This window comes from Genypterus blacodes, unplaced genomic scaffold (assembly GCF_046128005.1).
Source record: "Genypterus blacodes isolate CSIRO-AG114 ecotype Tasmania unplaced genomic scaffold, CSIRO-AGI_Gbla_v1 ptg000039l_1, whole genome shotgun sequence".
NCBI lineage: Eukaryota > Metazoa > Chordata > Actinopteri > Ophidiiformes > Ophidiidae > Genypterus > Genypterus blacodes.
In genome coordinates this window covers 1,353,251-1,370,210 of record NW_027466852.1, presented here as the reverse complement: position 1 = coordinate 1,370,210, position 16,960 = coordinate 1,353,251, and the positions used below count along the sequence as shown (strand labels likewise).

Here is a 16,960-nt window from a genome sequence, read left to right as displayed (position 1 = left end):
CTGATGTGTAGTTTTAATTTTGTCTCAAACTGCAGTTGCCACTTCAACTATTTGCAGTTTTCAGTGCATCTGTGATGTTATTGACTGGGAGGGGAAAGAAATAAGCGTGAGGATAACATTCTGCTCTAGGGGAGGAAACCTAATGAGCATTACAGAGAACACAAAGGTCAAGAAAAGGTTCAACACAATTTCATAAAAACTGTCCACTTATTTGTAATGCTAACTTTTGATATGCATTTGAAATGATATAGGAACGAACATGTCAACTGTACGTATTTAGTTGTAGTTAGATGTACGTTTTGCCTGCTTTTCTCGTTTGTCTTCTTCGTTTTGTCCATTGTTCTCTCAATGGTTTGTTCAATTTTTGTGTTTACTTTTGTTTGACTGAATATGGCGCAAGATGTATCTTCCTGTCCATGTCACTTCAAAATGGAAAGTTACTACTCTCTTAAAATGCAAGTTTAAAGGAAATGGAGGTAACTGTGATCCAACTGATAATTGGGTGAAAATTTATAGCATGTGAAAGATTTCCACAATTGTGTTGAAGTGCAGTTTGCAACATGCTGCTAAATCAAAAGCAATGTGCAAAGCCGATAATCGATGTGAGGAACCCGATGCCAGCTTCCAAACACATTGCTTTGTGTGACTTTGTCTGTATCCTGCATAGCATTAGAATTGAATATCTTTAAGATGAAGAATGAGGTGTTGGAGGAGAACCTTGTAACGATATATGATATGGTCTTATTCCTCCTCAGTGTGGCCGCCCACAGTAAACAAAATCTGATGACGGTGGCCAACCTGGGTGTGGTGTTTGGCCCCACATTAATGAGGCCACAGGAGGAGACTGTCGCTGCCATCATGGACCTGAAGTTCCAGAACATTGTGGTAGAGATCCTCATCGAGCAGAATCAAAAGGTAACGCTCTGTCTGGTGTGCGCCGCCAAAAACAGGCATTCACAAAATATTCACAATGGAAACTGTGTCATTTGATTGATCAACTTTTTACTGCACTGACCCCACGTTCCCGTTTGTCTCGCCTTTCAATTCTCTCATTTCAACATGTCGTGTGTGCGTCAGTGGTCATGTTTAACACACACACAAGGTAACACAGGACAGTACCAAATCAGATGCAAGAATATCTCTTTGCACAATAGAATGAATAAGAAAAATGTCCATGTGATGTGTTGTCACCTCCTGTTGTGTAAATTAAGTCCACATTTGGTCATAACTAGCATTTAAAGTGTGTGATACTTAAATAAGAGGCCATTTGTGTTGTGTCCTGTTAGAACACCGACATTAGTGAGCTGTGTGCCGTATTTAACTTCAACCCCTGTGGCAGAAGTCTATTTTCTGGATTTTAATCTGGCCAACAGGGGGAGCCCTTAGTGTTTATACCAGAGCCTTACACATGGTACTCTTCATACTCAGGAGGTTGATTACACTGTATATTATGAAAAACATTTTATTACATCTGGATGATCCATTGCCTGCCCAAACAAATGTATTTCATTTACGAGTTTTTATATTTCTAGTTCAAGGCATCATCTAATTTCCCCAGGATGTCATTAATCGGTGTCAATCCTCAAATAATTCTCTGTGTCAAACGAGAAAAAGGCTTGAGATTATTTAGCTAATCTCAGTTGTAGCAGCATTACACCGAGACGAGGCTCTTGGTCTTTTTCAGCATCGTTGAACGGGAGATGATGCACGGCGAGTAGCTCCTCTGCCCAGCTCGCGGTTTCTAAAATGGGCAGTGACGTTAAACAGAGACTCGGTGAAAACCAGCGTGGTATACAAATGCGATGAAGCTACGCCAGGAGCCGCACGCCGTCAATCTCTGAGACTATCCAGAGCATAATAAAGCATGTAGCAGAGGAATGCGGCAAGAGGATTTTTTTTCTTTTCGGTGGAGTGTTAAAAGAGGGGAAAAGTTGAGAAGACAGACAGACAGGCATTAACTTCCCTCCAGACTGTTGATACCCCCAGATACCAACAGTAGACTGTGTTTTACATTCACCTCCATCTGCAGAGAGAGAGAGGCGAGAGAGAGAGAGAGAGAGAGAGAGGGAGAGGGAAAGGGGGAGAGAAAGAGCAGCAGAAACTCTCAGCCATATCAGATTTCTCACTTTCTCTATCTGCCTTTCTCCAAAAACTTTCTCTCATGCCCCCTCCGCTCTGTCTGCCTCTCTTATTCGCACTCTGTCTCACTTTCTCTGCCACTTCTCTCTCTCTCTCTCTCTCTCTGTCTCTCTCTCTCTCTCCCTCTCTCTCTTCTTCTGTGATCCTTTCAGTGGCTCTGCTGAGACTTCCTCTGCAGCCCCATTCTCTTTTAACTCCACATCTGAAGTTTATATGTAAACACGGCCCCGGTGTAAACAGCTCAAGTCCAAACCCTGTTCATCTTATTGGACACCCTCTCAAAGAGCGGGTCGGCTGCAACGAGACCTGTCGCTTTAACCCTGGCAGACATTTCCGGACAAGATTGCGGTTGCGTTATAGTCTGAGCTTCTCTTGTTTATTAAAAAAAATCTATTTTGCTGCCCAGTTTTTGAGTGTTCAATCAATGAGATGCTCTGCATTCCGAAGGGATGTATGCTGTGGCTGTATATGGCCTTTCCCATTCATGTAACACTACATAAAACCAGTGCATATTGAAAACACGCTCTCGATGTGAGGTCATTCGAGGACGCGCCCGGCTCGACACTCCCTCACTCCCTGCGCTCTCCTCATCTCGGCGGAGACTCACTCACCGTTGTGTATTCAGATCTTTACAGATGCTCCCGAGTCGTGCCCTCTTTCACCCGCCGACCCAGTGTTCTCTGCGCCCACGAGGCAGTCCAAGAAGATGAGTCGCCAGAATCGTCCCCTGGCTGTCTACAATCCACAAGCGCTGGATATTCAGACCGGTAAGATTTGCGAAAGACGCCCACCTGTACGTTTCCTACCCAGAAAGCACTGTGGTGGCAGCGGCCATGCCCGAGTGCTCAAACGCAGAGTCCTAATAAAACATAGAGTGCATGTTATTGGTCTGTTTATGCTTTGCTTGCTTTTACTGCATCATCTTTATTTCATTTATTAGATTGAGTGGGTTCGGCACAGCAGTTGTGTTTACATATTATTGTAATTTAAAGTGTGTATAGGTTATATGAGGTATTAGCAACAACTATTAAACCCATAAACAGGAATTTTATGGAGTTGTTATTGCCAGTTTGGTGTGAAACGTACACGAAAAGTATCCTTTGCGATAAAATGATCTACAGGTCAGGCCAGTCCATAAATCTGTTACATCTCGTGTCCATTCATTCATTTATTCCATGTCTCACTCGCTCACAGCTAGTCTGTCTGTTCCCCAGAGGCCATTAGTAAGCGTGGCCATGACTACAAATGACACACTGAATGACTTGACTTTGAGTGCCCTTGTTCACTTTGAAATACTTAAAGTAACCCGCTTCACTTCCCTGTGAAGCTTCTAAAGCTGTGGTTGATGGAACGGGAAGACGGCAGACGGGCTCACTACCGTGCATCATGCCGCCCGGTCACCTGACCCGCCGCTCTAAATAATCTAACTACAGCAATTTCCAGTCAAATCCCTTCCCCCTCCACATTACTAAAGGAGTCCTAAATCTGCTTACCAGATTGCCTCCGTTTGTTTCCTTTGTGTCAGATTTGACTGCGGGTTATTTTAATATCTGGGATTTAAGGCGTTATCCTTTTTTAACCTTTGTGTCTTTCATGAGTCCAACATAAAAGGATTTAAAGGAAATTCTCTCTGCATTAAGAGAGTAAAAAGCAAATGTAGCGTTGAGCCATGCATGTGACTCTTCCTGCGACTTGTTGTTTGACTCTGCATTTGTCTAATATCTCTCAAGACATGACACCGTGCCTTGAGTGTTGAAGTGAAAGGGAAGTATATCAATACGCAGGATTTGTTTTGAGGTACAGTCAAGGCTTTATCATGGTTGTGTGCAGGCAGACATCGTTATCAGTTGTGTATTCGACACCGATTTAAATTCATTTACGATGGGAAAATGAAAGATGCAATGTCATCTCAAAAGGAGAAGAATTCAGACAAAAGAACAGGACAGGTAACGGATGCGGCGATGAGATTTGGTAAAGCGTTTTTGGCAGTTTAGCCGCATATTTAGCATTCGGTAATCATTTGATCTAATAGGCAATCTAGACTGTGCTCCAATAACTAAGTGACTTGTTTGTGTTCCCTACTAGACAAACTCAGTGTAAGGGGAGAACTCTTGAATGCAGTCCCTGATAGGATTAAACAGCATAGTTAGCATAATGTGCTGTTTCATGTCCCATTAATGTCTGAAATCTTACCATACAGGTACATTTTACAGAAATGAGAGAAATATTATGCCTTCTTTATAACTATTAAAGTAATAGCTTTGATTACCATAAAAAAGTAGTTAAAATTTCAGTTTTCTACCATGTACTTATCAGTCCTATCATAAGTTCAGATCAGTCTTTAAAAAAGGAAAAGGAATTGTTCGAAAAATACGTTTAAAACAATATAAGTGACTTTTGTGACTCCCTTGCCAAAACAGGATTTTTGCTTTGCTTTAAAATTGAAATAAAAAGTACTCATGTCTCCCCAGTGTGTCCCAGGTCCCTGCCTCTGTCTGCAGACATGTATTCTTGTGAACAATACAAACTCAAATGTAATCTAATATGTTTTGACAGGATTTTGATTAAGTCCCAGGCCGCTTTGCCTCGTCTGATGCTGAAATTATTGTTGCTATTTATCAGCCAACATCTGGCTGTCGTCGTTTAGCAGAAATAGGCACAGTTTTGTTTTTGTAAAAATAAACACTGAGCTTCTTCTTTGGTCTTGGGATCAGCAGTGGGAGATTGTTCCAACCTAGCCACCGACGAGACATCCATGGGCAGCAACGAGTCCGTGTCGTCCCAGTCGTCGTCTGCCTCGGCCTCGGAGACGCCTCCAGAGAAGAGCGAGCACAGTCCGCTCACCGCCACCCTCAGTTCAGGCAGCAACTCAAGGTGAGCAGTTCTCTACACTTTTAATCCAAATTAGATCTCTGACCGTCACAGATTGCAGGTATTGGTGGTGCAACTGTGAAGTAGGGTTAATAACTACATACCCCAGCTCTCCTTTTTGGACACCAAAGGAGTAGCAGAATTTGTAATCCAAGGTGCTGCTGTTGCTCTGCATTCTGCTGCCAGGTTTGTACTTCCACAGTAAACTAAGAACAAATGAGATCCGCCGGTCTAAGAGCTCCCATGGCCTGCATTCAGATGTGTACCAGCACACCGCACCAGCCACAATTTGAATGGACTCTTCCATGGGCTGCTGCTGTTGGCAAACAGTGAATATTTGTGGATTAGACCTTTTAAATGTGGCAGTGAATTTCGGTTTCTCAGTGACGAAGCATGTTTTAAGCTCAGGCCAGTCGGTGGTCTAAATCACTTGTAGAAGGAGTGCGGACACACTAGGAAGCGTACAGCAGTGGACTTTGATGTGACGGGAAGACATTAGAATCCTGTAGATGATGAAGCGTACAGAATGTCGTGCAAACATCATTAGGCGCTGGGCTCCGCTTTCACACAAACACAAACGACCGCATGTTACAGTTGTATGGAGCAACTAGGATTTTGGCTTCTATATTAATCTAACTTCATTAGAAGCAGTGTCAACTCCTTGTGTTCAGCATTCCTTCACTTGCGCATCAAATCAGGCAACACATTCACAGGATTCAAGTTTATATGACAGGGGACATGGGATGAATACTGAATACTTCTATAAAATGTACAACAATATGACTGCAGGAGTAGTAGCAAAATATGATGTTAGTCATAATCCTGCTCGCATTGATGATGCAATGCCATTTTTGTCAGGTCCAGTCCTTCAAATCTTGCAGTTGTTTGGTTTTTGTTGCTTTTAACAATATGCCTGCTACAGTGTGGGTGTAGTAGCACCACAGATCAGTTAATGCAGTGCGGTTTCTTTCTTTCTTTTTTTTAAAGCCCATATTTGCATTAAAATGTGCCTGCCTTTTCTAAGCACTCAGACCACCTCTCGTTCTAATTATATGTGACACAAATCTTTAGTGACTTTAGTTTGAGTGGCACTCTCACAGACCTCTCCAACATCACACCCTTATATATATATATATATATATATATATCATATTAAAGGAAGCCATTGTGACTGTTGTAATTGTACATAGACTCCCCAAAGGATTCTTTTACTACCTACTTCACAATAACTGTTGACACTTGATATAATCAGTTACAGTCTGTTAATTTAGATATATATATATATATATATATATATATATATATATATATATGAACGTTTCCGTCATTATCGTCAATATAAAATGTTCATCCAATTTGCATAAAAGTACTATTTTCACTAGAGTCGAGCAGGATCTATAGTGGGTTAGATACTTTCAAGAGCTGCTTGTCGAGTGCCCAATTGAGGACACGCCCCTTTATTTCCCTACAGCATCAGAAGCCACCGATATGTGCATTCCATCTGCAGTCTGGCTAACTTAGGTGAGATGCTGTGCGTTTCTAAAGTGCTATGCAAACACGAGCTTCAAACAGTCTGGGTTCCTTTCATTACATCTTGTGACATGAAAAGCTGCGTACACAAACCTCAGTTTTTTTGCATAGCAAACAGGTGTGCAGACTCACTCAGACACCACAGGTTTAAGCAGTGTAAACAATTAGGACAATATTAGGCTTTCTCCCAGGACATCTCACTCCTTACAGCCAAACTCCTTCACAAAAACAAGAGGCAGCACTGTATAAACCTCTTTTGGCAATGGTACTACCTTTAAAGCACACATGGTATTGTCTTACACACAGAAGATTTTGCGACTTGGTCTCCACAAATGTGACTTATACAACATCAGCTTGTGGCAACGTTTTTTTGGGTATCTCTGTATATTTGCACCGAAGCTTCTGTGGATCTTGGTAACGAAATAGAAGAGCACTACCAGAGGAGAGCAGCTTGATTGGATGTAATGGACAGCTGTCTGAACTGTACCTGCCGATTGTGTTTTTCTTACTTCTAGCAATGTACTACTACAGTATTATTTTCTGTTCCTACCCTTCTGTTTTGATATTGATTTTGTTTGTGTTTCTTATAGGCATAAATAACCATTTTCTGATTAGGACAACTACCTGCGATGGGCCTTTGTTATTATGTTTGGCATGTTATAGGCCAGTGGCTCTCATCCTGGTCCAGGAGTAACACAGAACTGCATATTTACCCTCTCTCCCTGCTCTACACAGCTGATTATCTAAGTCACCTTCATGGTCCTGATTGGATAAACACACCTGATTGGGCTTATCAGGTGACGGTGGAACTATTAAATAATCAAGTTATCAATACATTAATAAATAGTTCCTTCTCTATAGTTCAGAAACTTCTTGGTCCATCTCCTTTACTGTTACGAGATGAAAATGTCTGATGCCTCACTGTGCCTCTCTCTGACTTCTCCTTTCTATTCTCCTTGCTCCGTCTACTTAGTCCTTGGTCCTTTTTGTTATTTCCAGCCCTGTGACTTGTCTTGAATGCTGATGTGAGAGATGAATTATTGGGTTATGCTGCAGATGTTAGGCTCTGTGCTGTGTCATGTCTACAGAATCACCTTGAAAGAGACTTCCTTTCATCCACTTGGCCCCTCCCGCGCGGAAAGGAGCTGTAAAATAAAAACAAATCTGCTACAATTGACAGGAGACAGTGTGATTCCTCACACTTTGCCCTCTATGGGTGTATGTCTGCCCATGTGCATATGTGCAGTCCACAGAGTGTGCAGTGTGCAGTGTGTGTGTGTGTGTGTGTGTTTAGCCTTATGTCTAAATTGTATGCTGAACAGACGAGCCTGTATGTAACTTATGTAACCAATCTCCATTTTTCCTGTGGAATTTTTTTTGTGCTTTCCCACATATGAGGCATCATATTGGAGGACGGAAGGAGCGACCAGGAGGAGGTCGTAAATCTCGGCTCTTATTTGTTTGGGAGACAGGTGGCCGTGCGTTGGCCGTGTAAATCGTATTGACGTCGGGGAGATATTCATCTTGTTTACCCTTATAGTTGCGGCCGCCGTCCCTTTATGCAGACTTGTGCCATATGTCACAGGGTGTCGCCCTGGCTTTGTTCACTCATAAATCTTAGCATGTGAAATGGTGAAGACCTGTTAGCACAGCAGCTCTCAGGGATCCGGCTTCATTCGCAGCCAAAAAGAGCAGTAGGCACGGCAACGGCCAGATTACTCCCATGCACTCTCTAGATTGTCTTACCTGCAGGTCTACTGTGTTCACTCTGCACCTGGAAACAGCATATTTTAGTCCATTTGTTAAAGGATGGCTGCTGTGAAATTTGCCTGGTCATACACAGATTCACCCTAACTCATTATATCATGCAATAACTCTGTATGGATTGTGGCTTGATTTATCATCTCCGTCACCTTCAATGTCTTGCCTCATTTCTCCTCTTCTCCCAAATTCAGTCACGGCTTTTCCCACGTTGCACCGATGCTCTGAGTCCTGACCAATGAGGTTGCATTTTTTTGGCCTCTTTTCCTCCTTCCTTGCCTCTGCCTTACTTCGCCCCCTCCGCCCCTCCATGCCTCTTGCTGGCAGACAGCTGTGCGTCATAAAATGGCGGATCAGAGCTTATTTCCTGCCCACCCAAACTGGCGGTGGCTGTGGGCGAGCAGCTTGGCTGTAGACTCGATCTGACCTTCTACGAGAGAAACTACTAAATCCTACTGCTGCCCCTCTTTCGCGGGCAGTAAGACAGTTGATAGCTCCTCTCATCCTGCGTTAGCTCCGTGCCAGGATAAACTAGGCCTGGATGCTGCAGGGTGAAATTCCTGTCGAAATGAGAACCAGCAGCCTACTTGGGCTGATGAATTCCTCTCGGCTTGTAACCTGACATTGTGCGATATCAAGTGAAAACTCTGTTTGTTGAGATAACCTGAAGAAAATACATTATGCTATCGTGCAATTCCATTTATTATGATAAAAAGCCTGTGACATGTTGCGGTAGGTCATATGGTTCTAAACAAATCTGTGAAACCTCAAAATGACTGAAAAACGGAGAGCAAACACTACCAAGATCTGAAGGGAGCCTCTCAGTACAGCGAGCTCAATTCCACAGAATTTCCTGTCTAGTGTATTTAATCATGATCACAGAAGAGGCTTAGCCAGGCTTGTGATGGTTAAAAACAAAGGACGAGCAATTCAAAGCTTGGTGCTATTTTTGTTTAAGAGAAACGGCAAATGATTTCCCTCGGTTTGGCTTAGCTATAATTGTGAAAGCAATTTTGGGATGAATCCATTTACCTCTGGTACATTTAACAAGTTTCTAGGGCAGCCATGTGGCATTCAATGTTTTCCCTGTTTATTCTGTAATTATTAAAATATCTAGATTTTCACAGATCTGTTTAATCCTCTTCCAGCTGAAATAAGCAGTTCGTTAGTTGATAATTGTTTTTTGAAATGTGTGTGTGTGTGTGTGCGTGCACACTCTGTTTTCTTCTTTATTTTGCTTGTGTTTGTATGTATCAAAGTGGGTTCATCTGCAGGTGGGTGAAGTGTCGGTGTTCCTGAGCTCTGCCGTGTCTTGGCTGTGACCCAGGCAGACAGTGGTTGTGCCTGGGCCCAGGTTAATGAGTGGATTTGCTGCACTGCAGTGCACTGTCCCCCCATGCTGATGTGGAGCAGCTGAGCACCACAGTGGCCCCACACTGCTGCAGAGCTATAAATCACCCATAGTCAGCCCAGGCCCTAACGGAACAGCCACCAGTGGGGATGGACAAGCACACTGAGAGGGAGGAATGGAGGAAGAAAGAGATACAGAGGGGAAAGTTAGGGCCCAGCACTGTGTGTTCACCTCCACCTATGTACACAGGAACCCTGGCCATTTTCTCCCTCAAGCCATTGTTTTTTTCTCCTCCACCAGTGCCAAATCTAACCACTGTTCACAACATCCTCTCAACCTCCAGCTCCTCCCCAGCTGCTCCCTCTAATTGCCTTTATTAACGTCTCTATGGGAGCGGCAGCTAGGAGCAATTTGCTCATTATGTGCTGTATTAGCTCTGGCCCTGGGGCGGGCATGGAACACAGAGGGACGCTTGGCTTAGACTCTTGTTCTCCACTGCCCCACTCTGCCTTTAGCAGGACCCCTACCTCAGTCCTATGGGTTGGCCTTAGAATGTTGGCTGTGATTCCAGCAATGATAATGTACATTTATGGTTGTAATTGCACGTAGCATATATAGAATCTATTGCACATATTGTAAATAGCTGTGAATTATGACAGGGATACTCACTTTATCTCATATTATCCTATATAATGATTTATTTAGCCTTAATACCTTAGGAAGGTGATGGAGGGCAGAAAATGTTTGTATTTAGATAGTTAACAGTTTTGTTCTGTTGGCTTATACAGATTCAAGCAATTTTCCTATGCTGTCAAGAGTAATTGTGTGTTTTGGGGGTTGTTTGGTCTGATATCTTTGATCAAAATCCCTTTTTTTTCTCTTGGCCGTTCTCTGACTGGAAAAGCTATCGACTGACCCACGAGTGGCTATTCCACCAAAATGCAAACATCATGTTTAATTACTGGTTAATTAATGGTCGGCTGGAATTTGGTATTTCACAGAATAATCCAGTCGGTTTCCCACTAGCAGAGAGTTTATCAGTCTGTTCACCTCGGCACTTATTGGAAAGTTTCTCAACTTTCAAAATTGCTCCTTTCTGACAGAAAAGGTAGCAGGTGCAACACTTTTTTCCCCTTTTTTTCCTTTTCTTTTTAAAGAGGAGCCACATTGTGACTGACTCGCAAGTGCTTCACTTTGCTTTTCCATGTAAATTATGTGGCGGCAGCTGGGTGGGAAAACACACGTGTGTGACGACACCTTAGTTTGTACATACCTGATGTTGCAAGGTGTCCAAACAATGGAAGTCTACCAGTTATCCTTCCTGCAGCAGCACACATATTGTAAGGGCAAGACAACTCTATAGATACTGTTGCTAAGCTACGGTATTATTTAATTTTTTTTTATCTGTAGGGCCGGGGCAGCTGCAGTCTCCTGGCTAACTTCTGGAGCTTCAGGAGAGAGCCAAAATTCTGCCGCCTCTGACAGGGAGGAGGAGAGGTGAGCCATGGTTCCTTCTCGTAAAAGGCCTCAGGATACTTCCGGACAAAGGAGGACTGCACTTTCTTGTGCCTCTTGAAGTAAACTGGGGACCTTTAGGTTTCCCCACAAGCGTCTTTGCACCTTGCGTCTCAAGTGTACTTATGATCGCAACTTGCCACTTTTTCCTCATTTGCATTATCCCCGAAGTCACTCAGCGTCTCGCTCTGAAAGCATTTCACCTTTTTTCTGTATTCACTTGCCCAATAATTTGCTTGATAATTTTTTTTTATCTTGCACGTGCTCGTCAAACATCGGTTCACAGTCTTCAATACATTCCGCTCGCTCCCGAATGTGTTTGCTGGTCTCCTAATTCAGGTTACTTTAGAAGGATTTCAATGCAGCACAAATATTGTCTCCAGCGGGCCGTCACGCTCTTCCCCCCTTTTCTGACAAACCCAGATACACACAGTGTCTGAGTGAACAGGGTGGCACTCTGTGGACAGTCGGCCCATTACAGTGATCTATTGCTCTGCTTTCTACAGACTAAATGATGAATTCATTTTCGGCGCTTTCAAATGTTTCCAGAGGAAATTGCAGACATCAGGGTCATTCTATGGCCGATCCATTAATGTTATTTTCATAGAAATAAGTCCCCATTTTTCCCAAATGCAGTTCCACAAGAATGCATTCTACTCCAATTCTGATTTATAAAACTCCGACAAACATTGCTGTATTGACAACTCTGTGACCACAAACTTTTTTGCAGTTTGTATATCTTCTTTCTCCTCTCTCATCCTACATTGTTGCTTCCCTGCTGAAAGAATATGAAATATTTATCAGGGCACCGTGTGTTGAAGGCAGAATTTCTACATGGTAATGTTGCTGGCATAAAAGATAACGGTTTGCAATGGCGGGAAAAACAACCTTGCTGTGGAAACTTTTTTTTTTTTTGCTTTCAGGAAGGGAATGGCATAAATTTGGCTTTTTTGTAGCCTTTGCAGAGCAACGAATCCAGTCTCTTTGACAACACTCTTTTACATCAAGTTGATTTAAATGCAGCTTTTGAGCTCACAAATGTGAATTTAAAGCTGAAGCACTGGACAGAGACCTTCATTCTATCTTTGTTTGTGTGCAGGCTGACTTTGGAATTCACCTCCCACTTTTTAATTATCTCACCATAGATAGTTGTGTGGACCTGACGTGTACAATACCTGATACAAACAGCCTTGCATCTCATTGTGTGTGCACATGCATGTGTGCATGTGAGTGTGTTTTGACTCGCCGGCTGGGTTCGTCTAGACTGGAGATAGGGCAAGGCAAAGAGTGTGTAGCGGCCCAGCTCCTCTCTTACTACTTCTGCTTATTTTCCAGCCCTGGCCCATTTCTGCTGTTTCAGGCTAGTGAGTGAATGAACAAACAGGCCCAGAGCCCAGATTGAACTGTGCAGTAATCCTCTCCAAAGCTCCGCCAGCTCACTGATTGCCTTCATTTTTCAGTGTCACCGGCAGGAAAGCCAAGGCAGTGTACCCATGTGAGGCTGAGCACGACTCTGAGCTCTCCTTCCAGGTCGGCGCAATATTCAACGCCGGTAAGTGTTATCGCCTACACCAGTCGCTCACTCAGAACCAGCCCTGACATATTGGATTCGGTGGAAAAAACGAACACCCAATCTGATCTTCAATCGAACAGAGAGATGAGACGGAGCGAGGGAGAATGTGGGGGGTGTGTGGGAGGGGGTGTGTAGAGGCACAGATTTGCTCTCCGGTGCGTCTGGGAAGAGGCTTGACTGAGCTTTAATCACCCTCTGAGGAAATGAGGATTTTGTAGTTCCGAGTTTTTTGGCAGATTTTTCCCAAGCCTCTCTTGTGATACACTCACTCTGTAGATACACCACTACAGTCTTTACAGAGGAACATTTAGTCACGCCATTGATAAGAACCCGCAATGCATTGCAGCTCATTCCAGCCGAGGGAGTGCATTGTAATCACTGGCGTCCACCCGTCTGCTGTTGGACTGAACTTGGACAGTTGTCAAGTTGATATGGATCAAATTTGGCAGGTTAGTAGGAGTAAGGGTCACGACCTTTGCTGTCGCTTTGCCTCTGCCTGATGGTGGCGCTGTAATAACCACTTTAACTCTTAGAACTTTGTAACCTTTGACCGCTAAGTCATATTTTCTTCCTGGTTTCCTCAGCTTGAGTCGTATTCATTTATAGAGGCCGCGCCTATTTTCACCAAACTAGATTTCCCTTCATTTAGAATTTTGAATCGTTGTACAATTTTATCTTATTTGTCACCAAATGTTACATGGAAAATGTCTGGACCAAGCTGGATAAAGATTCATTCCTGTGTTTTTAGATTCCTTATAATTGAGTCAGTCTGTCGTAAACCAATTTTTTTGCAGAGTTGCCATCATTCCACCTGTTGGTGGCGCTATAACAACAACAGTGAAATGTCACAATGTACATCTGAACCTGATTATGTAGATTCAAGTCTCTTCCCTCTATTCCTTGGAATAGCTGCAGTATACATGCAGATGTAGACCATGGCCAGCACATTGCTCCTAGCACATCTTCCGCCATTTTGAATGTTCTCTTGACTATGTGATGTTGCTTCTCAAAATTAAGGTTTCATGCCAGAATGCAACACGTGGTCTCAGTGCTGATTCATTATGAGTGTAGCATCTCTCTGTGTGTGTCTCTTTGTAACACTGCGGAGCTCTTTCCAAAATGTCTACATTTGTGATTGTTTTAAAAATCAAATGTGAAAAGTTAAGGGTGTATTTGTGAAGAACAGTCATCTCCTCTAATGTCCCCCATCTACCTACACATCTTCCTCTGTAAAACTTTAACCATAATTGTTGTTTATTCTCTGAAGTGCCTTGCCTGTTCAGTGTTCAGTCCAAGTAACAAAGCAAATCAAAATGGGTCCGCTGACACAGTTGGGCGTGTACAAGAAGTTCTTAGACACCTAGTGAAGCACATTTGGACATGATGCAGGGGAGGGGAAAATAACTTGTTTATATTTTGACTGTATTGTCAGACTGCAGCCTTAGAAGCTCCCCCTTGCAGACTGCTGTTGCCTCTCCAAATTGAATTTGCCTCCCCTGTAGACAATCAAGAATCCAGGGAGGTTTGTGAAATGCCATGTCACAAAAATACACTCAGCCCTGACACATTTGTCACACTAAACAGGTTCTGAGAGCTCCATTGTGCTGTAGGCGGCCCAAAGTCAACTCAAGGGAAAAGTTATCAACGGGATCCAAAACAAGCCAAAACAAAAACCTATATTTGCAGTGTTGTGGTGTAGCGCGTCACCATAGTTACCGTATCCCCTTCAGATCTCCCCTCTATTAAATGTGACATATGCACATGCTTAGTGGGAGCTCTGTGTCCTCTGTCTGCCCCCCACCCTTCCCCTCCCTCAGGTGATGTCCCCAGTTGATGCTTTGTCCTTTCCCGCAGTGACCCCGTCTCGGGAGCCCGGCTGGCTGGAAGGAGAGCTGGAGGGAAAGAGGGGGCTCATCCCTGAAAACTATGTGGAGCTGCTGTAGGCTCCGCACACAAAACGTACGTGGAAACCGTAGCCCAGAATGGAAATATTTGGCGACGCTGTCACCGCCGCCGTGGGAAAAAAACAAAAAGCATGTGGGGGTGAAAGTGTGACGGCTGCAGCAGAACCTTGTTTATCCCAAACCCCAGCCTAAGAATCAACCAATTCTCCCCCAGCATGTGTCAGTGTAGGTGATGTGTTTTTTGCTGGTGAAATAATCCCGGATGCGTAGCTTTGTGTTTGGGGCAATTAGACTTTAGAGTGACAAATATTCAAGCTTGTTTCATTACAGTATCAAATTCTGAATCCGCTTCCCGTTCAATGGCTGACGGGTTTCCATCGGCAATGTTCTGCTGCACACGGGAGAGATGCTGTAACCGCTGAGATGTTCTGCTAGCAGCATCCAGAAGGTGAGCATCCTCCTGTTTGAGGCTTCACCCTCCTCCTCCTCCTCCTCCTCCTCTGCCCAGTTATACATGGTATCCATGAGCTCCAAAGGAATGTCCTCATAAATTATATGGTATAATATCTAAGTCAGCACCTGATTCACTGTAGCTGTTGACCCTTTTAGCCGTGACACCCTGTATTTGTTGTTTTAGAGGAACGAGATACCTACGGTGTGTGCCTTATCTTACACCAAAACCAAATATAAATGTATACGTACGGGTATGTATGAAAAAGAATGAATGTGTTACCGCTTTCAATTTATCAAATGTTGCTGTAATTTCAAGACTTATTTAGATGTTCAGCACCTGGCACATTGTGATTGTATTTTGTTTAATTGGCACATCGATTGCATGACTTTTAAAGTTTTACATGCACAAACACACTATATTTTCTCTCGGCGCACACACACACACTCCATGACAGAAACAGCAGTGACGTGCCCTCTCGCCGTCAAGACAGAGTCGAGGGGGTCAGAGGTCAGTTTAGATAGATGCCGATGATTGAATCCAGGTGTTTGTTGTGTGTCAAATGATTTGTGCAAATATATATATAAATATAAATATATATGTTTTGTTTTGTTTTAAAGGAAAGGTTTTAAACGTTGTTCAGGTTTAATTTGAACAGAGGAAAGAGAGAGACACTCCCACGACAAATCCAAAGTTTTTATGCAGCACCGGCACGAAATGCAGTATTTCCAAGTTTTCCTTCCGTTCCGTGTATATAGCAAAGGCGAGGTTCCGAAACCACTAGGAATGCCAAGTATAGCACGCCGTACGAGTTTAAAGGTGGTGTTCTTCGTCCAGAATGGCTGTAGTATGTACACGTCACATACATTTTCATCCCTCTGCTGTTCAACAAGACACTTTAATTTCTCTGAGAGCTTTAATTCAGTGGAGTGTTCTTGTTTTGAATTGCCATTGCAATAATTTAAGACATTGATTTATGACGTTTGTAAAGGGCCATGGTTTCACTTTCATTTTTATACCATTGGGTATCCTTTTGATCAATGTTAAACAAATAAAGATGTTTTTCTTCTTTATTCCTTCATGTATCTTGTGTTTTTCCAGTACAAATAAATGTTCAAATTGATATGTTGTAATTAGAACACAATGATTTATGTCTGGAGCTTACAAACATGACATCAGTGGCAGACTATGAATGGTGTCAGTGGCGTTATCGTCGAGTAAACGACGGACTCGCCCACATTTATCCCTAATAAGAGCCGGTTATAACCAGCGCCTATACGGGAATATATCTACCTTTAACAGTGTGAAATCTACCTGTGTGTCTAAATTTTTGTTGACTCATCCAAGATGTCAGCGAGAAGGCAGTTCCCCGCCGTGTCTAAAAATAAAGTCAGCGGTGTAATGAGGATTCATCCCGCAGCCAGCACTGTCACAGTGGGCCGTGGAGTGAAATGTAAGCCTTCCTCTCTATATTGACCCGTATCAGTCCATCTGACCACAAGATTATTCCAAAATTACTTTCCAAGAGGATTAAAAAAAAATGGGTTTGGAGAGGCACTCTAATGCACCTCACTCTTTCCCAAATCCATTAAGGCCTCTCGGTGTGAGGCGTGTGATTTCTTGGACTACATCTGTGTAATGAACACACTGGGATGGCCTCCAGTCCCAGTTATTTGGCCTCTGTTTCTTAATTACCTCTAGTCCTCCTCATTCCCGCCTCCAGTAGGTGGGCCAATGCAGCATTGAGTATAACACACACACACACACACTTATTGTCCTTTTTTTTTTTCTTTTTGAAAATCCCGGAGGTTGAGTAGAGCTTTCAGTGGCGTTCATGTGTCTCCCAGCTCCCTAAAGCAGTGGCG

The 16,960-nt window shown here is 43.2% G+C and overlaps 1 protein-coding gene across 4 annotated transcripts in view; it reads left to right on the top strand.

The window, feature by feature from the left end:
* Window positions 1-16,168, top strand: part of arhgap10 (Rho GTPase activating protein 10) — a 40,187-nt gene extending 24,019 nt beyond the window's left edge. The window contains exons 18-23 of one of the 4 annotated variants that reach the window (XM_076147630.1): window positions 756-915; window positions 2,765-2,906; window positions 4,857-5,013; window positions 11,063-11,149; window positions 12,628-12,719; window positions 14,595-16,168. In XM_076147630.1, the coding sequence (XP_076003745.1) occupies window positions 756-915; window positions 2,765-2,906; window positions 4,857-5,013; window positions 11,063-11,149; window positions 12,628-12,719; window positions 14,595-14,683 (727 nt within the window). In that variant the 3' untranslated portion in view covers window positions 14,684-16,168. Of the gene's footprint in view, window positions 1-755; window positions 916-2,764; window positions 2,907-4,853; window positions 5,014-11,062; window positions 11,150-12,627; window positions 12,720-14,594 lie in introns of all 4 variants that reach the window. The other 3 variants (XM_076147629.1, XM_076147631.1, XM_076147633.1) reach the window with 3 other exon arrangements.
* The last annotated feature ends 792 nt before the right edge of the window (window positions 16,169-16,960 follow it).